Source organism: Lagopus leucura, unplaced genomic scaffold, assembly GCF_019238085.1.
Source record: "Lagopus leucura isolate 7727_CA_CO unplaced genomic scaffold, USGS_WTPT01 Super-Scaffold_100266, whole genome shotgun sequence".
NCBI lineage: Eukaryota > Metazoa > Chordata > Aves > Galliformes > Phasianidae > Lagopus > Lagopus leucura.
Window position 1 is genome coordinate 96,476 of NW_024962336.1, and position 22,188 is coordinate 118,663.

The following is a 22,188-nucleotide window of genomic DNA, read 5'->3' on the forward strand; positions in this document are numbered from 1 at the left end:
TGCTGCTGCTGCTGCTATGCTTCCTCCCTGCGTGCTCTGCTCCTGCTCCAGCTCCAGCTTGCTCCTCGCACAGGTAAGAGACCCTGGGACTGCAGTGCTCATCCCACACTGCTCACCATCCAGGCAGGGTGGGTACTGCCTCCTCATGTGGATAACCCTGCATCCTTCTTGGAGTCCTGAGGAGCAGATTCAGCCTGAGCAGGGAAAACTGTGGCTGCTGAAACATCTTCATGTGTACAGCCAGTTGGGTAGGTGGGCTTATCAGAAAGATGAGTGCTTGGAGCATTGGGAAAAGCCCAGGGCATGTCCCAGCTCTGCAGTGCAGTGGATGCACATTGTGAGGGCATCTGGCGTGGCACGGATCCCTGTGGCTGTTTTACTACTGTGTTGTGGTGAGAGGATTAAAGGAGGGGAATGCTCCCTTTGAAACCACTTGGCTACCTCTCTGTTTCCCTGCTGCGGGCAGCCCAACTGCTGTGTGTCTGCTACACCCCTCCAGCTGCTCATAGTGCCATCCCAAGGCTGTCTTTGTCCCCCTGCAGCAGAGCTGCTGCCCTTTGCACCCAGGTGCTGGGCTCTGCCTGTGCCTTGTGCAGTGCGTGCTGCGTGAGCCCCTTTCCTGCACTGCACTGCCCCCGAGAGCCTGCACAGCGGTGCTGCACAGCAGGGCTTAGCTGTGACCACAGACGGATTTGTCACACTGGGGCCAGAGATTAACTTTCTCTGCTTAACACTAATGCTGCAGCTGCATGGAGCCGTGGAGCTGTCCTCCCCCACCATTCCCCTTCAGCAATGCCTGGCTGTGCCTGGCTGCTTGGTCCCAGCTGTGTGCACCGCTCACCCCATGTCCAGCAGGACAGAGGACACCGTGCACATCTCCGCAAGAACACCTTTATTCAAAACACAAGGCAATGTGGGTGCCAGGGCAGCGGGCGCTGAGCCCAGCCTGCCCCTGCCTTGCTCCACAGCACAAGGCCGGGCCCGGCTGCAGCCATACCCCAGGGCAGGACATACCTGCTGCCCTGTGGGCTCAGAGAGGGCAGCGAGGCCTTGCCCTCAGCAGCAGGGCACATGTGCCAGTCCTGCAACCTAGTGCTGGGCCATGCTGGCCATAGCAGCCACACAGACACCAGCAGCCTGCATGCAGGCCCCAGCGGCAGCATTCAGGGTACAAACCACTGCATCGCACACCCCCAAATGACAACGTCTGACTCCAAAACACCTCCAGCACAGAGCAACTCTTCCTGGGGTGCAGAAATCCCCTCAGGAGCAGCCGTAGGGGAAAGCAGGTCCAGGGCAGCCCAATACAGCCTAGGCCAGCGATGGGCCACACTCAGATACTTGTGGTGACCTGGCTGGCAGGCATAGCCTGCAGTCCCTCCAGCTGCTGTAGGATGTCCTCAATGTTGGGCCGCTCCTGGGGGTTCACTGTCATCATGGAGGAGAGCAGGCGGTGCAAGGCAGCTGAGTACCTGTAGGGAGTGAGGGGTCAGCATGGCCCTGCCATGGGGAGCAGGGCCCACCCATCTCCAGAACCTCACCTGGAAGTTGTGGGGATGGCGATGGGGTTCTGCACCGCCAGTGCCACGCTGTCACCCTTCTGAAAGATGGCATCGTAGGGGCCCTCCCCGAACATCATGCAGTACAGCACACAGCCTAGAGACTGCAGTGCGGCTATTAGAGTGGCCCCTTACCCCACAGCACTGGGGGGCGGAGGGGCTGCATCCTCACCCAAATATCCGTTCGCTCATCGATGACGCACTGGCTGGGCACCGTGAAGAGTTCAGGGGCACGGTAGGAGATGGTGCAGCGCTGGGCAGCCCAGTCCTGCAGAGAGGCAGAGGGGATGCAGGGCTGGTGGCAGTGGGACGATTCCCTCCCACCTCTCATCCCAGCACGGGCACCCACCTGCACAGCCATGGCCTCCCGAGAGTTGGTGACTTCCATGCGGGCCCGGTTCATGGAGCCCAGGTCCATTAGAATAGGCTGGTCATCCTCATCCAGCAGCACATTGGTGGGCTTGAGGTCCCTGCAGTGGGAAGGGGACATCACCAAGCGCCCACTAGAAGCCTGCTGCCCCCACCCCTGGCCAAGGACCCCACCTGTGTGCGTAGCCCTTGCTGTGAATGGCCTGCAGCCCACTGCAGATGCCATGGAGGATGAGAAGGATGCGCTGCTCTGGCATGAAGGTTCCTTTCTCCCGCAGCGCTTCCACCTCGCTCCACAGGGTCCCCCCCTGGCAAAAATACACAGCAGGTGATCACCACAGCCCTGCGTGACATAAGGCCGGGGGCCACTCCCTCACCTTCACATAGGGCAGGAGCAGCCAGGCCTCGTGCTTGGCACCCTTTTCCACCAGGCAGTGGGCCTCCAGGCGCAGAATGTTGGGGTGTTGGAAGAGGTTGTGCATCTCCACTTCGCGCAGGGCGGCCTGCCGGTCCTCCTTGTCGTGGCACAGGATGCGCTTCAGCGCATAGAAGCGCCCGTCCCGCAGCCCCTCCACCAGGTCCACGTAGCTGAAGCCCCTGCAGGGAGCAAAGCGCCGTGTGGGGATGGCAGCCGTGCCCAAACATCCCCTCCATACACGAGCATCTCTCCCGAAGTCCTGACTATCCATCCCCTCCGTGCCCCGACCACCCCTTATGCCCGACGTCCCCCGTGCCCCCGGCATCCCACCCCGTGCCCAATATCCCCAGCCCCCCGTCCCGCCGCACCCCTCGGCCAGGCGCTGCAGCAGGAGGTACCGCGCACCCCCCAGGCTGACGGTGCCACGGGAACAGACGCACAGCGCCTGCCCCATCGTCCGCGCGCGTCATCGCCCGCCGCCGCGCGTCACCGCCGCGTCACCCGCGGCACCGAGGGGGCGGAGATTCACCGAAGTGGGCGTGGTCTGATAGGAAGTGGGCGTGGCCTGCCGCTAGGGGCAGAAGGCGGTGCCGCGGGGCGGTGCCGTTCGGAGCCGTGCCGTCATTATGAGCGCTGCGGAGCTTCGGGCGGGATGAGAGTTTCTTCGGTCGCTTTGCGCCGTCTCCCCAGCCTCTGAGCCGCGGTTATGGGGCTGCTGGCCCTCGTGCTGCTGCTGGCGGCTGCGCTGCTGCGTAGGGAGGTGGGTGCGGGAGGGCGACGGGCTGGGGTCGTCCCGGGGTCGTCCCGTTCTTTTCGGCCCCCGTGGACCTGCGCTGGGGCCGGGAAGGGGATGCCTCCTCCAGCTCTGCCCCCGTCCCGCAGGCCGCCCTCCCGGCGCGCTCTTTCCAGATCGATTTCGAGCGGGACTGCTTCCGCAAGGACGGGACCCCGTTCCGCTACGTGTCGGGCAGCGTGCACTACGCTCGCGTCCCGCGGCCCGCCTGGCGAGACCGGCTGCTGCGGCTCTACATGGCCGGGCTGAATGCCGTGCAGGTGTAAGTGAGCCTGAGGCTGTGTGCGGAGCTCTGACACCCCGCAGCTTGGGCTGTCTCTGATTGCCATCCCCTTCTCCCCCCAGCTACGTCCCTTGGAACTACCACGAGCCGCAGCCGGGAGTGTATGACTTCACGGGGGAACGGGACGTGGAAGCCTTCCTGGACCTGGCTGCAGAGCTGGGGCTGCTGGTGATCCTGCGCCCGGGGCCCTACATCTGTGCCGAGTGGGAGATGGTGAGCCCCGGCCCTGCCCTAGGGCTGCCAGGTGGCTCAGCTGGCCTCGTGCTCACTGATGATGCTCTCCACGTTCCTGCAGGGCGGGCTGCCTGCCTGGCTGCTGTGGAAAGCAGACATCATCCTGCGCTCCTCTGACCCTGGTGAGCTCAGCATGTGACCACGGCCATGGTGTCCCTTCAGACAGTCCCTGCATGCTGCTCAGCCCAGCCCTAAGCATGACTTTTTCTATTTGCTTCTCCCTCTTCTGGGAGCCTATAGTTCCTCCTCTGCACCCTCAGTCCCTTTCATTGCAGGGCCAGTGGCTGAGGGTTGGGGCTAAGCTGCCCCTGTCCCCAGCCTACATGGCAGCCGTGGATGCCTGGCTCCATGTCCTCCTGCCCAAGATTAAGCCACGGCTCTACCAGCATGGGGGGAACATCATCAGTGTGCAGGTGGGTGCTGTGGGGCCTGTCACCAGGTGCCTGTCAGGACATGGCTGTATCCCACCTGGTGCCTGATTTGCAGGTGGAGAATGAATATGGGAGCTACTATGCCTGTGACCTCAGCTACCTGCAGCACCTGCTGGGCACCTTCCGGGCACTGCTGGGCCCTGAGGTGCTGCTCTTCACCACTGATGGTGCACAGATGGAGGAGCTGCGCTGTGGCACCCTGCAGGGGCTCTATGCCACTGTTGACTTTGGGCCAGGTGCCGCCAAGGGGAAGGAGCAGATGAGATGGGGGCAGATGTCCTCTCCCCCTTTCTGCTCCAGCCTGACTTCTTTTCCCCTTGTAGACTCCAATGTGACGGAAGCATTTGGTGCCCAGCGCCGCATTGAGCCAAGGGGACCGCTGGTGAGGCACCATGTGAGAGGGTGGTGTGGGGTGTGTCACCCCATCTCCAGCAGGTGACAGCCCCTGGCTTCCCCAGGTGAACTCTGAATACTACGTGGGCTGGCTGGACTACTGGGGGGGCCCGCATGCCAGCACCAGTGCCACACTGGTGGCTCAGGGACTCACCGATATGCTGCAGCTGGGAGCCAACGTCAACATGCAAGTAGCCAACTTAGGGCATGGCCTGGCTACCAGACCCCTCCTCTATTGGTTTTAGAGATGGTTGGGGGGCAGCAGGGTGGTCCAGGCCATGTGGGTGCTGACTGCTCTCTGGGCTGTTACACAGGTACATGTTCCACGGGGGCACCAACTTTGCCTACTGGAGCGGTGAGTGGGAGACTGAAGGAGGACATGCAGCAGGACTCTTTGCATCTGGGAGCCTTTTCCAGGCTGCTTCTCTGTCCTAGGGGGGAGGTTTTCGATGCTGCACCCCAGCTTGTACTCCAGAGGGCTCCTTTAATCCCTGAGTAGTTCTGGGTCATGCTCCCTATTAATTGTATTGCCTCCAGTGTAGAGCTGGTATCCAGGTGCTAGGCTCTCCCTGCAGCTCCCATCACTTCCTTGGCCAGGAGCTGACTTCAAGGGCCAGTACAAACCAGTGACTACCAGTTATGACTATGATGCACCACTCTCAGAGGCTGGAGACCCCACGGAGAAGCTGTTTGCCATCCGCACAGTCATCAGCAAGGTACTGAGCCTGACAGGAGGAGGGGCAGTGCTGGGTTCTGCTGCTTGTCCTAGGAAGAAGGAGCAGAGAGGGGCTGGGCAGGGCCATGTCTGCACTTATTCTAGGGGAAGCCTTAGCCCTGTGGGGCACCTGACAGTCTGCTGTTCAGTTTCAGCCCCTGCCAGTGGGCCCGATGCCACCCCCCACCCCCAAGTATGCCTACGGTTGGGTGACTCTGCACAAGGTGAATGCCCGCCTCGAGGTTTGTGCTGTCCTGCCTGGCCTTGCCTGGCTGCCCAGCTCCCATCCCTGTCTTTGCAGTATGCTGATCTCCTGGATGTCTTGGATGTACTGTCCCCCTCTGGGCCCATCCAGAGTGAGTTCCCACTCATCTTTGAGGCAGTAAAGCAGGTGGGTGCCCTGAAGGTTACTTGAGGAGACGTTCTAGGGTAGAAGAATGGGACTCATTACCAGCCCTACTTCTCTTTCTGTGCTGCCTGACAGGCCCACGGCTTCATGCTGTACCGCACACAGCTGCCCCGTGACATCCTGGCCCCAGCCGTGCTGAGCGCTCCTCCTCGTAGCATCTGTGATCGTGGCTACGTGATGCTGCAGAAGGTGAGAGAGCAGGGGTGCCTGCTTCTTGGGAGAGATGTGCTGTGATGGGGATTGGGGCAGCACACTGACTGAGAGCCTCATTGAAGCCCTGAGGGCACTCCGCTGGCCCATTTGTGTCTGCTCTGGTGTGGAGAAGGCAGTGGAATGCTACACTAGCAGGCTGCTGCTAGCAGTGCTTATGGTGGTGAGACAGAGCGTGGGACTGGGATGTAGTGGGGCAACACTGACCCTGTGGCTGCAGGAGTACCAGGGAACGCTGGAGCGGGACGGTCAGACAGAACTGCATGTGAAAGGCAAGGCAGGGGACACGTTGGATGTACTCCTGGAGAACATGGGCAGGATCAGCTTCGGGGCAAACTTCAGTGACTTCAAGGTGAGGAAAGAGAGCCTCAGGGCTGCTCCATGCAAATGGCGTGGGCACATGCGGCCAAACACCCTCCCTTGCCCTCAGCCATGGTGAGAACATCTCAAACCCTGCTACCTGGTTAATCCCGCACCATCCCCTTCTTATCCACACACCCACTGGCTTAGCCCTGGGCAGGTGGCAAACACTTTAGGATAAAGCAGTGAGATTGGCATCCCCCTTTCCTGCTGCTGTGGCAGCCAAGGCCATGCAGCCTGTCTGAGGGGATCCCATCTCCACTGCTAAGGGGGAGATGCATGCTTGGGCTGCATGCGACATCTTTCTGCCTAGGGCAAACCCTGCTTCCCCATTTTTCCTTCTGCTCCACTTCAGGGCTTGCTGGGGAACCTCTCCTTGGACTCCAGACCACTCAGCAAGTGGCTCATCTACCCCTTGGCCATAGATGCTGCCATCCAGCAGGGCTGGCCCCATGCTGCCCTGCCTAAATCAAGCTGCAGGGGCAGAGCAGGGCCAGCCTTCTACACAGGGACCTTTGAGACCCCTGGCATTGCCTGGGACACCTTTGTGAAATTCCCAGGTTGGAGCAAGGTAAGCCTGTGCAGAGTTAGGAGGGGGAATGAGGGTGGAGAGCATGGCTCAGTCTTATCTCCATCTCCCAGGGTCAGCTGTGGATAAATGGCTTCAATCTGGGCCGGTACTGGCCCCATCAAGGACCGCAGCAAACCCTCTTTGTGCCTGGCTCGATACTGTGTGTTGGCTGCCCCAACAACATCACGGTGCTGGAGCTAGAGGGGGCACCCCTCAACCCCTTCCTGCTCTTCCTTGACCAACCCCTTTTCAACAGGACCCTCAGCCATAGCCCCCTGGACAAAAAATAAACACAGGACTGCCAGGCACTGTCACTGCTTCTCACTATGCCTGCAGGGATTGCAGGGGGCTGGTGAAGCACTATGGGTCTGGTTGGTGCTTAGGAAAAAGGCACAGCCCTGCAGGGACAGCCGAAGTTGGCTGCTTTGGAACCAGGCAGGCTCTTTACTAGGAAAGGAGCCCAGAATCAGCTTGTTTTCCATCAATACTTGAACTTATCTCAAATAGTTTCAATGCTTATATACCTAGAAGGGGTTGAAGGCACCTCTTTATTGACAATGCAGGCAGAGGAGGTAGTTGTTAACATTATGTGGCTGAGACTCAGTGGCTTCCAGGAGAGGAAAGGGCAAGATACAGGTGAGAAGGTACCTCCAGGCGTGGGGGCTCAAGGCTACAGGGTTTGTGCAGATCAGGATCAGCAGCCTACAAGGCACCCATCAGAAAAGCAGGCAGTAGGACTTCCTAGCTAGAACCAGACTACAGAGCAGTCTTGGTCTTTTGCACTAATATGTGCAGGCCTTGTGTAACATACCTTGAGTTACACTTATGCTGCAGCTGCCCAGTTTTGTGAAAACTGCTGCAGAGAGTGATATGACCAGCTCAGTCCCCCTTACCTACCAGCACTGCTCTACAGACTCTCTGTAGCTGCACAGCCAGTGCTTAGCCATGTCTCTACCACATGGGTCCCTGGCTGATGATGGCATCCCCCAGCCTTATGTGTGCTTGGCCTGGGCCCGACGGTGGGTTTGCAGACAGGCCGTGGAGCAGAAGGAGAAATCAAGGTAATGGAATGGGATCCGGCCCAGCAGGGACTCTCCACAGTACCAGCAACGGCTGCAGGGAAAGAACAGAAGTGGCCTTGAGTGAAGGGGACACTTGGAGAAGGGAGAACAGGTTCATACAGTGGCTGAGTAGCAGCTGTGACATAAGGGAGCAGGTGCTCACACTAGTACAGGGCTAACCTAGCAGCCTCACCAAGGCACACCCCCCTGGAGCTGATGCAGCATGGGAGTACATGAGGTACCTCAAGGCAGGCTGAACATGGGACTTTGGCCCCGTCTGTGGTTTTTTTAGCATATCCCAGACTACTATGTGTAGATCTGACCGCCCACAAGCTTGTGGGGTGGCACAGGGAAGGATACTGCAGCTGGGGTCAGAAAGTCACAGGAGAGGCTGAAGGCTTGGTTTGCCACAGATCTGGCTGCAAGTGGACAAAGCTGTCTTGACAAAATGTTTGAAGGGGATGGATAAACTGCTGGGAATAGGAGGGACAGGAATAGCTTTAGACTGGAAATGAGGACTGGAATAAGAACAGCAGGGAACAGCTGTGCTGATGCAAGGAGTTCATCTGCATATGCTAATAGTGAGGGACAGCCTCTGATTAAAGGGAACACTTCTGGCCAGCATTGGCAGCATTCTCCCTCTGTCACCTCACAATAGCCATGTTATGTGGGCTGTTACCTGATGTTGGAAAGAGCTGTGCTGCCATTCTTCATCTGTTCAGCCAGTCTCCGCTCTGCAGCTAGGGCCCTCTGGGGAGCAGAGAGTTAGGTCAGCCCCCAAGGTGTGCTGAGCCAGAGCTCACTGCATCAGTACTGGCCCAGCCAGGCTGGTTCCTCTCCCATGTGCGAGGCCTTACCTTCTCTCTATCAGACAAGGCTGCAAACTGCTGCTTCTCCTCTTCCTCCTGCTCCAAGCGCTGCCGCTCCTCCCGCTGTGCCTGCTCCCGCTGCTTCCGCTGGGCTTTCTGTGCCCGCTTTTTCTCCAGCTTTTTGGCTTCCATCTCCTGAGTTAGAGGGCCAGGTACCTGGGGTAGTATGGGCAGGGGGCAGTCAGCATCTCCCTCAGAGTAAGGGATAAAGGCATGAGGAGGCAAGAGCAGGATGCTGGAGTGTGGCTGAGGGCCACTTTGCTTGGGGTCCCCAGAAGGCAAGGGCAGAGGGCAGGCACCCACCTTGGCACGGCTGTAGTCGTACTTATCTGGGTGGTCTACCATGAATTTGCGGAAGGCATTGCGTGTTGGCTTGTCAGCAGAGACGCAGTAAGGGGTTCTCTCCTGTCTGTCTCTGCAAGGTGAAAAGAGCAGCTCAACATTAAGGTATCACTGCTTCTCCTTGGGCTGTGAGCCCAGTGACTCCTTGAAGGTGTGTCTAATGGAAGTATATCAGACCAGAGTATTAGAGCCAAGGAGGGGAAGGTTGCATACTCCGACACCACAATCCCCCAAATCCTCTCCTTGCATTTCAAAGGGTAATCTCACCCCAAACCTCTGAATTAACTAGAAATAAACCCAGCGGTCCTGACCAACCTCAGCTGCCCCATGACAAGGCTGGTATCAGCCTCACATAACTGCAACAGGAGGGAGTTGCTGGACTCCCGTAACAGTGGCTGTCAACTGCTGGATGCCCGTGGCCATACCTGAGTGCAGGGTCAGCCCCTGCTTCCAGCAGCAGATACACAGCCTCAGCCCTCCCTGCACGTGCAGCCACATGAAGCAGGGTGAAGCCATGCTCATCCACAGGCTTATTGAGCAGGGAGTGGGGCAGATGCAGGGGTTGTTCATCATCCCCATCCTTGCTGTCCCCCAGTGGGCCCCTGCTCTCCGGATCACCCAGGAGGTGCTGCAGTGTCCCCACATCCCCGGTCTTGCAGGCTGTGAACAGGGCATCGCGGAGCTGGATCTGAGGGTCTCCTGTGAGAGAAGAACAAGAGGGGAAGTCTGATGGTACAGGACCATTTGGCTGACTGGGAAACCAACATATCGCTGTTAAAGCACTATCCTGATAGTTGGATGTGGGTATGTAGCAGAAATGCTAAGTCATGGCCTTGAACCCGTGATGGAGCACCTGGTGGGAAGGCAGGGCCAACCCAAGAAAGCTCAGCTGCATGCAGTGCATTGAGTGACTGGAAGTGGGGGAGCCAGGATCCATCCCTTCCCAGACCTCTTTTAAGGGTGGGCAGTGGAGGTGAGGGGAATCTCTTGCAGGAGATCTCTACATCCCTGAGGCCTTCCAAAGGTAAGCAGCTCTTTTCCTTCATTTCTGCACCCATGGCTGCTGCATTTGGGCTCATTCTCATTTGCTGCAGCCAAAGACTTTGCCACCCCACTATTACTGCAGTACTTTCCATCCTATTATAGCATTACATGGGTACCAGCACTTCAGCATCTGTGACAGTGTACCGTGACTCTGTTGACAGCAGGCATGTCCTCTACTGACACAAAACCTATCCCAACCTCATGCAGCAGCCTGGCTTAACCAGGTGCTGTCTGCCTTACAGAACAGGATCTAGGGTAATGGAACTGGTGTCCCTGGATACCTTCCCCTCTCCCATCAGCTTGTATTCTCCAATGAGCAGGCCAGTTGCTTGCCTGCAGCATCCCAGGCCTGCTGTCACAGCAAAAATCTCTGCTGCTCTCTAGTCTTATCTATCCAGGTAGAAACACTATGGTTCAGTTACTGTTCTGCACACACCGCATGCCTGAAGGCATGTGGCTACATTACAGCCACCCTGACACTTAACTGTTCAATGTACCTGCACAACAATTTGCTCTTCACCCCAACTGCAAAGTACCCAGCACACAGAGCAGGTGCTCATCTGGCCAGGCTCTCAGCTCTGCTCACCTGCAATCTCCCAAGGAAAGGGTTCAGCCCCAGACTTCCCCTGCAGCTCTGTAACCAGCTCCAGGCTGGGCTGCCCATCCTGGGTTCCACAGCATCCTGTCTCTTCAGCATGGAGCCCTGCAGTGGGACCAGGGGGTGAGGAAGCCTAGCCAGCACCTCAGGCGTGGCAGTCCCTTCCCCAATATCTTCCCTCTCACCATTCTCCATCTTTTTATTTCTCTTCTTCCACCTTTTGCGGTTTCTCTTGGGCATCACTTCAAACTCCCGGAGGTCCAAGGTCCCCAGTGTCACTTCCACAGTTTCCAGTTCCCCTGCTGGAGTCTCTTCCTCCTCTTCTACCTCCTCCTCCTCTGGGGCTGATGAGGGAGAAAGGACAGGGGCTGAAACCCCACACAGAGCATGAATTATTTGGGGCTTTCAGATAAGCACACCTTTCCCTTCTACTCAGCAGGAAGCCACTCTCTGCAGAGTCCCCGCTACAGCATTCTGCCCTGTTGTAGGGCTGTAAATCTCATCCCCGGGTAACACCTGACCACCCCCCCACGTTTGAATTCACTACCTGTGTCCATCTGCAAGGAATCCATCTCAGCTGCCCGCTGCTTCTTCTGCCAGACTTTTCGTGGGGACCCAGTGATGTCCTCCAGTGGGGTGTCCTTCCCTATACATCAAGGGTGTCATTGCCCAGGGATGGAGAACAGGAGAACCACTAGATGTGCCCAGCACTCCAGAGTTACATGAGGGACCACGCCACCTCACCTGCACCGACCACAGGTGTTGGGGCACCAGGGCCAGGCCAACTCACCAAACACCTGCAGACTGGACAGCACAGCATGGACTCGGAGCACCTCCCTCAGGGTGGCCCTGCGTGTGCTGAGGGGGATGTGGCAGACACGGGGGTCTCCCCGGCTGAGGTGGGGGTTCCTGCTATCAAAGAGCAGCGCCCGGTTGTGACGAGGGGCTCGGAGAAAGATGCGCTGAGCTTCCTTGAGGTGCTGTGCCCAAGCTGCCAACAAGTCCTGAATATCCTGGGGAAGAAAGGAAGGTTCCATGGAGTCCTGAATGCACAGCGTGGGCACCAGCAGCCCTGGAACAGGCAGATTCAAGACACGGCAGCCTAAATTGGATCCTGATTCTGTTCTGGAACTCATAGCCTGCATATGAACTCCAACAGTGGCATGGCATCATCACACAGAGCTGGTTATGACCAGCTGAAAACTGGTTTCCCTACTGAAAACCCAAGCCTGTGGTCTGTTCTCACCTTAAGCAGTGCAGCTTCGTTGTAACGTCGCAGGGAGGCTCCTGCTGATCTGGGTGCTGATCCTGGAGTCTGGGCATCCCGTAGGCTCTGGGCTGTGCCCCGCCGGGCTCGCACAGTGTAGCGGTGGAAGGTCTTGTGTTCCTGTACCTGGGAGCTACAGAGAAGGGAAGGGCCCATACAACAGCTAGCCATTGCTTGTCCCTACCCACAGAAACAACTTCAGCCTTGTGCCCTTGTACTCACCCACGGAACACAGCTCCTGCAAAGTGCCCACCGCCCATCATCAGCACAACCCAGCATGTGCTTGCACTGAGGCTCTGCAGTGAGGTTATCAACTCCATGGGCTCCTTGCTGCCACCCTGAGACACAAACACTCCTGCTAGCATCTATGGGATCACCCACTACTCCTTGCTGTCCCCAAGACAAAGGACACTTCCCCTTCTGGCATATATACAGTCCTAGTCACACTGCTGGGGGCATCTCAGCTGCAGCTTCTTCATTCCCCTCAAGAGGCCCCAGAGACTTTCAGACAGATGTCTGCATGCAAGTGCCACCCCTCTTCTCTGGGTCCCCGTTCCCAACAAACTGGACTATGACTTGCCTTCCCAGTGCTCAGTATGCAGCGATAGGCAGAAATGAACTGTCCCCTTGCATTGCGGAGCAGCACCTTATGGGAGCGGGGACGCTGGGCGGTGGAAGGGCTGTTGCTGGCAGGGGAAGGTGATTCTGACTCACTGCTTGCATCAGAGCTCTCTGAATCAGACCCTGAGATGCTGGAAATATCACCTGCAGGGAAGAGAAAATGGGGCAATGGAGCAAAACAAAGATCAACAAACAGCCTACCCGAAACTTTGCAGGTGGCTCCAGGGATCAGCCCACAGCCCTGACGTATCAGACAGATGAAAAAGACTGTGAACATCTACAGGCACCTGGAGGCTTCACTCCTAGACAGAATAGCAAAGTCACTAGAAGTCTCTGTGTCCTGCTGAGGCAGCCCCATTCCTCACCTGCTCTGCTCTTCTCCTCAAATTCTTCTACCGTCAGCGCCTGGCGGCCTTGGAGTCGCTGCTTCAGGTTGAAGCGATGCCAGTCAAGTCGGTAGTGCTCAGTCTGTGAAGGGAAGAAGAGTGAGCTAGCAGGGTCCCAGTGTTCCACCCCTACCAAAGACTCCATGCTGACAGACTCCAGCAGCCACACCAATTCTGGGGCTGCAGTGATCCTGAGAAGAAAATCACATTACATCAGGCAGAGCCAGTTAGCCATTAACCTAAACAGACCCAGGCCTGCACTGCGCTGTGCTCCATGTGCAGCTCGGCCTTCAGGCCTTTGCTGCGCGGCACAAATCCCATGGCTGCAGGACAAACTCAGCTGAGTCACCAGAAAAGAGCAGTCCACAGACAGCTCTCATTCAGTAGCAGCACCTCCTGCACGGCCTTGCCTTTGTCCAAATCTGCATTAAGAAGTTCTCATATGGAGATCCTTTCAATTTTACAATAGGAAAGATGGATGGAGTTGCTCTCTTTAAAGAAAACACTGTAAGAACTTGAAGGAGTACAATGGGAAAAACTTTGCAAGAACTGGATCTGTGCAGCCTGCTGCACCCTGATGGAGATCCATCACACCTTGTGACTCTCAGGACTACTAGCATTTAAAGAGATGAATGAATATCTGCACTATCCTCTTTTTCTTGTAGTGTTGCTTCAAGTGAAAGATATATCAAGTGATACTGTACAGAGTCTGAATGACTTTACCACGATCATGAGGAAACAGCACCTCCTGGTGCCAACAAAGCGTCACCAAACGTACTGGGCTATCCTCAAATGGCACAGTCCTGTCTGATCTGCCTGGATCAGACATGCAGAACTCCAGGAGAAGGCCCTAACGAAGCTGCCAGCAGCAGCTGTCACTGAGCAGCCTGGTGAGGGGCTGAAACCCCCAGAAGCACCCAGCAAGCCACAACAGCCTGCTCACCTGCTCCTCCCGGCTGCAAAACTCCCGGCCGCAGGTTAAGCAGCACATCCGCTCCGGCACCTCGGGGACTGTGCCGACCTTCTCCCCTCCGTGGGTGGCTGCAGGTTTCTCTGAAAGAAGACAGGACCGTGCAGCACCACGAACAGCGGGTCCCCCTGGGTCTCCTCTCAACCCCACGCTGCCTGGCTGCACAAGGGGCACAAGGCAGGAGAGGGAGCCTTGGGGATCCTGTGGTGATGGCTGTAGGCCGAGGGGTGCCTACTCAGCAGGGCAGCTCTGCTGCTCAGCACTCCCCGATGCCAGCCCGGCACGCAGCCCCCTCGTACCGCAGAGAACAACGCACCGTGCCCTGAAGGCGCTGGCTCGGCAGCAGAGGGATTCGCAGCGAACCCGCTGACGAGGGAAAGCCCGTGCAGGAGAACGGGGTCCAGGGCAGCCTGGAAAACCGACCTGTTCTCGGGGGCCGGCATCGGCCCAGCTCCCCCCCCCCGCTCCAGCCCGGGCCGCAGCCCCTACGCGGATCCCCCAGTGCCCCCTTGCGGCACCGGAAGTGCAGGCCGCAGCCGGGGTATTCTCAGCCAAGGCCGCTTCCGGCTTCCCCCTACGGGTCGCCGCGAGGCTCATCCCGCCCTCCCGCCCTCCGATCGGCCCAGCACGGACCCGCCCCGCGATCGCCATTGGGCGATGCGGCCGCCGGTCGCGCGGGGGGCGGGGCCGGGCCCGGGGCTGGGGCCGGCGGCGGCGGGGCCCGGCCATGGCCCACCTGGAGACGCAGTACCAACGGCTGGAGAGCTCCTCTACCGAGTCCCCGCCCGGCGGCGGCGATCTCCTTGTGCACGTCCCGGAGGGCGCTAAGTGTGAGCCCGGGGCCTGGGCAGCGGCGGGCCGGGAGGGGGCGGCAGGCCGGGGTGAGGCCCGCAGGCAGCGGCGGAGCGGGCTGGGGGCTGCGGGCAGTGTAGAGCCGGGAGGGCCCCGGGCTCGGGTTATGCCTGGTTCTCACGCTGCCTCTCCTCCCTGCAGCTCCCTGGCACCACATAGAGAACCTAGACCTCTTCTTCTCTCGGATATCCTTTCACAGCCTGTGTGGGGGTCGGGGGGGAGCTGTGTAGGTGGTGGAGAGGTTTGGCTGAGGGCTGAGGGTGTCAGTGGAACAGCAGCCTCGCTGTCCTGTGTCAGAGGGAAGGAGTGTCCCAGCTGTTCTCCTTAACTGTAGCTTTCACGTCTATAATTTGCATCAGAAGAATGGCTTCACCTGCATGCTCATCGGAGAGATCTTTGAGCTCATGTAAGTGCGGAGTGCCCCTGTGTTGGGGCTGCAAAAGCCCATGGGGAACATCTATGAGAGGCTGCCGAGCTTCTGCAGTTGAGTGGGCAGGAGGGTTCCTGTTACAGTCCTCCTGTCAACCCTTCATTAGAGTTTTCTGTGCCCCAGTCCTTTGGTTCATTCTGTGGAACTGGTGCCCTCGAGCTTTCCCGCTGCCTGTGGAATGTGTGACCCTGCATCTTCAAGATGTGTGACCCTGTGCTCCCGCCTGCTTCACATTTGGAGGAGGCAGAAGGCTTCCCTCATTATTTCTCTCTTTCTTAACAGGCAGTTCATCTTCGTGGTGGCGTTTACCACCTTTCTTATTAGCTGCGTTGATTATGATATCCTTTTTGCCAACAAAGCGGTAAATCACAGCCAGCATCCCAGTGAGCCCATAAAAGTGACTCTACCAGATGCTTTCCTGCCTCCTAATGTCTGCAGTGCAAGGTAGGGGCAGCCAAGGCACTTATCGCGCTTTCTCAGGTGCTGGTAGCTCTTGCCCAGGGCTCATCTCCCACTGCTACTGCCATCTTCTTTTTTTCAGAATCCAGGCAAACAGCTTCCTCATCTGCATCCTGGTGATAGCTGGGGTTTTCTGGATTCACAGACTTGTCAAATTTATCTACAACATTTGTTGCTATTGGGAGATTCACTCTTTCTACATCAATGCCCTCCGAATCCCCATGGTAAGTAGGTGGGACAAAGGCTACACGTGGTACACGAAGTGGGAGGTGTTTTGTTGTGCAGTGAGAAGCAGCTCATCTTCACTCCTCTCTGGAGCCAGCTTCTCTGAGAGACTTGCACTGATTGCTCAGTCCTCTGCTTCAGCTTTTCCCAGGCTATGTGACTGCATGGTTTTCTTTCCAGCTTCTTCTCCAGCAGCCAGCTTGCTGCTTGTTACCCACTTTGCCCAGCCTGTCTCTCTCTGTGCTGGCACATGCATCTGCCATCTGCTGCTCCATATGTTTAGTCTTCTGTGGTGGCCTTTTCTGTGACGCTTTTCAACAGAGAAGGCATAAGTGAAGGTATTCTTGGACCCCTGGGAAGCAGACAGTATCAACTTCTTTGTTTACTTCTTTGATTGGAAAAATGAGGAGTAGAGCTACTTAGTTGTTGAAGATCACGTTGGTGATGAGTGTGACGAAGCTGGGCTCTGAGGCTTGTGCATGCATCCTAGTCCAGAGTCCTTGCTCTGATGGACAGCACCAAAGGGTGTTTGTGTGTATTTTGAGTAGAGACTGTATCTTGAGAAAGATGGGATGAGCCAAAAGGTTTGGTTTATCCCCTGCTTTTCTGTAGGCTGCCTCTGGGACTTTGGTTATGTTCCCATCCCCTACTCCTGCCTCCAAACAGCAGGACTGTGAGCTCTGGGAGGGAGGACCCATGCGAGACAGCACCTGTATTTGTGCCTCTAATACAACTGGCATGTGAGTGGGTGGGAAACAGCCACCTATGCTATTCGAGTGGCAAAGGGCACTGGGGCATGGTTTGGGGCTTGCTGGGATGACTCAGGCTGAAGCAGTGCAGGAAGAGGTGCCTGGTGCCGTGGTTGCTCGTGGCTCGTACACACCCCAAGGTGTGTGCTGGGTTCTGCTGTTGGAACAAACTCAGCCCAGCCTCCATCCTTGGAACCTGCCCCAACCTCACTGCTTTCCCTTCCAGTCCAACCTGCCCTACTACACCTGGCAGGAGGTACAGGCCCGCATCGTGCAGATCCAGAAAGAGCACCAGATCTGTATCCACAAGAAGGAACTGACGGAGCTGGACATCTATCACCGCATCCTCCGCTTCAAGAACTACATGGTGGCCATGGTGAACAAGTCACTGCTGCCCATCCGCTTCCGCCTGCCCCTGCTGGGAGACACCGTTTTCTACACGCGTGGGCTTAAGTATAACTTTGAGCTCATCTTCTTCTGGGGGCCTGGCTCACTCTTTGAGAACGAGTGGAGCCTGAAGGCTGAATATAAGCGGGCTGGGAATCGCCTGGAGCTGGCTGAGAAGCTCAGCACTCGCATCCTTTGGATTGGCATCGCCAACTTCCTCCTCTGCCCCCTCATCCTCATCTGGCAGATCCTCTACGCCTTCTTCAGCTACACGGAGATCCTGAAGCGGGAACCAGGCAGCCTGGGTGCCCGCTGCTGGTCTCTGTATGGCCGCTGTTACCTCCGTCACTTCAACGAGCTAGACCATGAACTGCAGTCACGTCTCAGCAAAGGTTACAAGCCAGCTTCCAAATATATGAACTGTTTCATCTCCCCTCTCCTCACTATTGTGGCCAAAAACGTGGCCTTCTTTGCTGGCTCCATCCTGGCAGTGCTCATTGCTCTCACCATCTATGATGAAGACGTGCTGGCGGTCGAACATGTCCTGACCACAGTCACCCTTCTCGGGGTGGGCATCACAGTGTGCAGGTGAGGGAGGTCGATGCTGAACAGGGCTGGATGCTGCTGGCAGTATGGTGGAGGAGCAGTGAGGTTGATAGCCTTCATTTGAGTGCATTTTTAGTGTTACAAGTGGACATGAATCTGTGTGAGTGAAGGGCACGGCTGGGGCGAGTCAGGGCAGGGCAGGCAGGAGAGGGGGCCAGTGGTGAACTTGGACACAGTGGCTATGGTGATGGCTTCAGTGTTGATATAAGGGAAGTTGCTGGAGCCATACAATAACATCCCTGGGCTGGGCTGGCAGGAGGGTTTGGGTTGGAGTGAAGGCCACAGGTGAAGCTGTAATATGTGTCAGTCTTCCATCATCCCTGCATGAAATCTTCCAGGAATACTATGACGTTTCCCTGTCTTGCCCTGCAGGTCTTTCATCCCCGACCAGCACCTGGTGTTTTGCCCTGAGCAGCTGCTGCGAGTCATCCTGGCACACATCCACTACATGCCTGACCACTGGCAGGGCAATGCCCACCGCTATGAGACGAGGGATGAGTTTGCCCAGCTCTTCCAGTACAAAGCGGTGAGCCTGGCTTGCAAGGGGCTGGGATGGAAATCCTCTCCCATCCCTGGACTGGCACAGGAACAAGGTGGTTTTCTCAGAAGCACCCTGCCATAGAAGGTGGCCTAAAGCTATGGGTTGGCTTTGGGGCTGGCAAGTTTCTTGACATCCTCACCTTTGTGCTGAGCTCATCGTCTTTGTCCTCAGGTTTTCATCCTGGAGGAGCTTCTGAGTCCCATCATTACCCCCCTGATCCTCATCATCTGCCTGCGTCCCAAATCCTTGGACATCGTTGATTTTTTCCGCAACTTCACCGTGGAGGTGGTAGGGGTGGGTGACACCTGCTCCTTTGCCCAGATGGACGTGCGCCAGCATGGCCACCCAGCGGTACGTCCCGTGGGGCCTGTTTTCATACCAGGACTCTCTCAGGAGAGAAGAATTGGGATATTTGGAAATCTAGAAAGTCTGACTGATGATAACTGATTTAAAAGCTGGGCTACTTTAGCCCAGGAGGGAGGCAGCCTACTGGGGATGGGGTATGTATATTCCCTTTTGCAAAGTCTACTCTGGAGAGAAAGAAAATTAGCCTGTTTCCTGGGCCTTTCCTGAAATTTATGTTACTCGCCAGGAAAGAATTTTTAGTGACAGGACCATGAACTAGTAGGGGATGGACTCACTATGGCAGGCAACTTACAAAAACAGCCATTTGTTGGCTATAGTTGCTCCCATTGTGGGTTGGACAATACAAAACAAACCTTTCAGCTCTGTGACTGGCCTTCACCTCTCTAGTTCCCTTCCAGCAATGCATATTTAGGGACGGAGAAGGAAGGTAGGCTGCAAAGGCTGAACTAGTTATGGAGCTTTTGGTACAGTGCGTGCCAACTGCCTGGGGGTATGGTCCATCGTGCAGGTTGTTGTGTACTATGTCCAGTCTAGCTGGTGTGCAGGATTCCTAGGCTTGGCACGGGTGTAAAGCAGATCCTGGTCTTCTCTGTGCTTTACAGTGGATGTCAGCAGGGAAGACGGAGGCCTCCATTTACCAGCAGGCTGAGGACGGCAAGACGGAGTTGTCCCTCATGCACTTTGCCATCACCAACCCCAAGTGGCAGCCACCCCGTGAGAGCACGGCCTTCATCGGCTTCCTGAAGGAACGGGTGCAGCGGGACAGCAGCATGGCACTGGCCCAGCAGGCTGTGCTCCCTGAAAATGCCCTCTTCAGTTCCATCCAGTCCCTGCAGTCAGAGTCAGAGGTGCGCAGGATGGGGAAGAATGTGCTGTGGTTCCGGAGTGTTTGCTGGGTGCTGGCAAAGTGTGATAATCCGGCCTTCAGGACAGACTTTGCCCTTACCTGGGCTGTGTCCAGGGGTGCAAATATGATGAATCAGCACTCACTGGGACTAATTCTGTTTTTTTAGAGAAGGGCAGCAAGGGTTTCTTGCCTCCTCTGAAGTGGGAATGGGACTAAAGAGAGCTGGGGTCTCGGTGGGGATCAGGCCTCCAAGTCTGCGCAGGACAGTGATTCTCTCTCCCTTTTGTCTCTGCAGCCTCACAGCCTGATTGCCAATGTGATAGCGGGCTCCTCAGTGCTGGGATTCCACATGGGTCGTGATGGACAGGCCTCTCGTCATCTGTCTGAAGTGGCTTCAGCCCTGCGTTCCTTCTCCCCACTCCAGTCTGCCCAGCAGACCTCTGGTGGCTTTCAGACAGCAGGAAGAGATGGAGAGGGAACCCAGCCTCGTGGTTCCAGTGCCATGACAGCCTCTGGGTAAGGCAGCCTTCACTGCCTGACCCTAGAGCAGAAAGAGGCTTGGTGGTATTTGTGGCCACATAAACATCACTCTTGTTTCCCATGGCAGTGCTGATGCGAGGACTGTGAGCTCAGGGAGCAGCGCCTGGGAGGGTCAGCTGCAGAGCATGATCCTGTCAGAGTATGCCTCCACTGAGATGAGTCTTCACGCACTCTACATGCATGAGGTGAGTTGAACTAACCAGAGGGGATATGGGCCCAGCGCAGACAGGACTGCGGTGCCCTGCTTTTGTTAGCTTGGATTGACTGGAAGTGCCTTGCTGGGGAGAGGATGCACTGGGGGTGCAGTGGGGCATCTGTAGCTGACCCACCTGTGTCTTGGCTCTGCAGTTGCACAAGCAGCATGCCCAGCTGGAGCCTGAGAGGCACACCTGGCACCGGCGAGAGAGTGATGAGAGTGGCGAGAGCACCCATGAGGAGCTGGATGGTCAGCGAGGTGCCCCTGTCCCCCTGCCTCGCTCTGCCAGCTACCCCTTCTCGTCACGGCAGCCTGCTGAGGAGACTGCCACGCTGCAGACGGGCTTCCAGCGACGGTATGGTGGCATCACAGGTATGGGAGCCAGGGCAGAGGTCGGAGCCTTCTGGTCACAGTGCTGTAACCCATGTCCCATAATAACGGCACAAACAACGTGCTTATCTCTGAAGACTGACAGCCCCCCAGGTAGCTAATCCTCCTCGCCTCTCCTGCAGACCCAGGCACAGTGCACAGAGCCCCATCACACTTCTCCCGCCTCCCACTGGGAGGCTGGGCTGAGGACGGGCAGTCAGCAAGACACCCAGAGCCTGTGCCAGAGGAGAGCTCAGAGGATGAGCTTCCACCACAGATCCACAAGGTAGGGGAGGAGGCTGTGGCCGACAGGGGCAACGCGTGCTCTGGATGCCAGGCTGCGGGCCAGCTGCCAGCACCCCTTAGGTGTCACATTCCCTCTCTGTCTTGCAGGTATAGCCTTGCATACTGGGGATCTCGTGGGGGTTGCAGACTGGGAGCCGCCTGGGCAGCAGGATGCAGTGTCAGCCCGATTCCTCTCCTATCCCAAGGGGATAGGGTGGCCATGGGCTCCATTTTGTTGCCATCAATTGCTGATGAGACAAAACTGCCGGGCCAGCAGCTGTCCAGCCGTGTGTCAAGTCAACGCCACTCTGACTGTTGTGGGGTGAATGCGTGTGTGAGTACATACATGTGTCTGTGTTCACATCTGTGTCGTCCGTGTCGGAGGATCGCTGCAGAGCCGGTGACAGCTGACGGGACTGGCAGCGGGGAGCTGTGGATGGGCTCGGAGGCTGCAGTGGCAGCTGCTGTTTGAAGGGATGTGACAAGGCATGAGCTCCAGATGTCCGCCCAAGAGCTGGGACCTGCCTCCAAAATGAAAGAAGGGAGCTGGTGTCCTCCGGGGATGGCTGACAGCAGCGGGAGCTGTCGGAGCTGCCTTGCTCAGCCTGTAGCAGTGCTGGAACCATACCTGCAGCCCTGGGGAAGTGCCGTGCGCCGCATTCCACCTCACAGGACCAATGTTGCACACCTCAGTCTGGAACGGAACAGCAGTGGGGCAGTCAGCCACCCCTCTCTGTGCATATGCATTTACTGCCCCGGCATCCTGCAGCAGGATGGTCCTCAGCCGCTACTGTGTGCTTTGAGTTGGGAACAGCTCTGCTGCAGCTCCTCCCCAGCTCCTGTGACATCTGCCCTGTCCCAGGCATGCGGGAAGTGGTCCATGGAGTGGCACACCTGGGTCTCTGTCCCTCCCCGCTGGCAGCCTCCATGCTCGCCCTCTGGCTTGGACTAGAGCAGCACTTCCTGCCCTGCACGGTGCTCAGGGGTTATGAGCTGCTCCCAGGCCCTCTTGCAGTGCCAAAGAGCTGGTGCAGCCTGATGTCCCCTGGGAGTGCACACAGCCTGCTTGGAGCCCACAGTGAAGGTCTTGTGCTCTGTGTGCTGATTCCCTTCCCCCAGGCATCATAAAGGCCTTTTTCCTATGCCCAGTCCGCGATGCATCAGGCCTGTTCTTTCATATCAGCCCTTTACTCCTGCCTTAACAATGGCTTCAGTGTGTCCTGCATCTCACCCAGGGGCTCCTGGCTCCTTTCCTTCCTTCCTGAAGCAATCTTTTTGCAAGGATTGCTGTGGAGACCATAAGCTGAGCAGCTGCCCCATGTCATGGGGGGGGAGGGGGAGGGAGCCAGGAGGGAAAGAAGGGGTATCTTGAACCCAGAAGTGAGAGGCAAGCCCCAGCCCAACCCTAGCATGATGGAAGAGGGAATCAGGAT

General features: G+C 57.2%; 5 protein-coding genes across 10 annotated transcripts in view; 3 read left to right on the forward strand and 2 right to left on the reverse strand.

Annotated features, from left to right (window-relative positions):
* TUBA4A (tubulin alpha 4a) overlaps positions 1–77 on the forward strand; it is a 1,588-nt gene extending 1,511 nt beyond the window's left edge. Inside the window, exon 3 of the mRNA XM_042890554.1 lies at positions 74–77. Coding sequence (XP_042746488.1) covers positions 74–77 — 4 coding nt within the window. The remainder of the gene's footprint in view (positions 1–73) is intronic.
* An 800-nt stretch (positions 78–877) lies between these two features.
* STK16 (serine/threonine kinase 16) lies at positions 878–2,814 on the reverse strand. Its single transcript, XM_042890581.1, has 7 exons — positions 2,715–2,814; positions 2,306–2,525; positions 2,103–2,236; positions 1,909–2,029; positions 1,732–1,827; positions 1,542–1,663; positions 878–1,472 (listed from the first exon to the last, which is right to left on the reverse strand). The coding sequence occupies exons 1-7, from the start codon at positions 2,798–2,800 to the stop codon at positions 1,334–1,336; spliced, it is 918 nt and encodes a 305-aa protein (XP_042746515.1). The 5' UTR covers positions 2,801–2,814; the 3' UTR covers positions 878–1,333.
* A 140-nt stretch (positions 2,815–2,954) lies between these two features.
* Positions 2,955–9,697, forward strand: GLB1L (galactosidase beta 1 like). Of its 4 annotated transcripts, none has more exons than XM_042890564.1 (17): positions 2,955–3,106; positions 3,229–3,401; positions 3,485–3,635; positions 3,718–3,778; positions 3,975–4,069; positions 4,143–4,323; positions 4,411–4,469; positions 4,546–4,667; positions 4,795–4,835; positions 5,078–5,196; positions 5,345–5,419; positions 5,497–5,586; positions 5,680–5,793; positions 6,035–6,166; positions 6,530–6,609; positions 6,668–6,745; positions 9,613–9,697. In XM_042890564.1, exons 1-16 carry the CDS (start codon positions 3,053–3,055, stop codon positions 6,723–6,725), a joined length of 1,605 nt encoding a protein of 534 aa, XP_042746498.1. In that variant the 5' UTR covers positions 2,955–3,052; the 3' UTR covers positions 6,726–6,745; positions 9,613–9,697. The 4 variants fall into 4 exon arrangements, with proteins under 4 accessions (XP_042746498.1, XP_042746497.1, XP_042746495.1 ...); XM_042890563.1 differs by lacking the exon at positions 9,613–9,697 and adding an exon at positions 6,817–6,907; XM_042890561.1 differs by lacking the exon at positions 9,613–9,697 and adding an exon at positions 6,817–7,053 and having other exon boundaries at positions 6,530–6,745.
* ANKZF1 (ankyrin repeat and zinc finger peptidyl tRNA hydrolase 1) lies at positions 7,267–14,386 on the reverse strand. Of its 3 annotated transcripts, none has more exons than XM_042890558.1 (15): positions 14,220–14,386; positions 13,877–13,986; positions 12,913–13,015; positions 12,507–12,691; positions 12,149–12,264; positions 11,906–12,059; positions 11,450–11,672; positions 11,207–11,305; positions 10,845–11,027; positions 10,648–10,764; positions 9,443–9,716; positions 8,979–9,090; positions 8,664–8,831; positions 8,486–8,556; positions 7,267–7,858 (listed from the first exon to the last, which is right to left on the reverse strand). In XM_042890558.1, the coding sequence occupies exons 1-15, from the start codon at positions 14,344–14,346 to the stop codon at positions 7,738–7,740; spliced, it is 2,163 nt and encodes a 720-aa protein (XP_042746492.1). In that variant the 5' UTR covers positions 14,347–14,386; the 3' UTR covers positions 7,267–7,737. The 3 variants fall into 3 exon arrangements, with proteins under 3 accessions (XP_042746492.1, XP_042746493.1, XP_042746494.1); XM_042890559.1 differs by having other exon boundaries at positions 10,845–11,003; positions 14,220–14,385; XM_042890560.1 differs by lacking the exon at positions 13,877–13,986 and having other exon boundaries at positions 14,220–14,384.
* Positions 14,387–14,595: 209 nt separating this feature from the next.
* ATG9A (autophagy related 9A) lies at positions 14,596–21,906 on the forward strand. Its single transcript, XM_042890587.1, has 14 exons — positions 14,596–14,733; positions 14,897–14,940; positions 15,097–15,161; positions 15,468–15,629; positions 15,727–15,868; positions 16,845–17,593; positions 17,984–18,137; positions 18,324–18,503; positions 19,121–19,366; positions 19,661–19,881; positions 19,973–20,090; positions 20,254–20,473; positions 20,614–20,756; positions 20,864–21,906. The coding sequence occupies exons 1-14, from the start codon at positions 14,631–14,633 to the stop codon at positions 20,867–20,869; spliced, it is 2,553 nt and encodes an 850-aa protein (XP_042746521.1). The 5' UTR covers positions 14,596–14,630; the 3' UTR covers positions 20,870–21,906.
* The last annotated feature ends 282 nt before the right edge of the window (positions 21,907–22,188 follow it).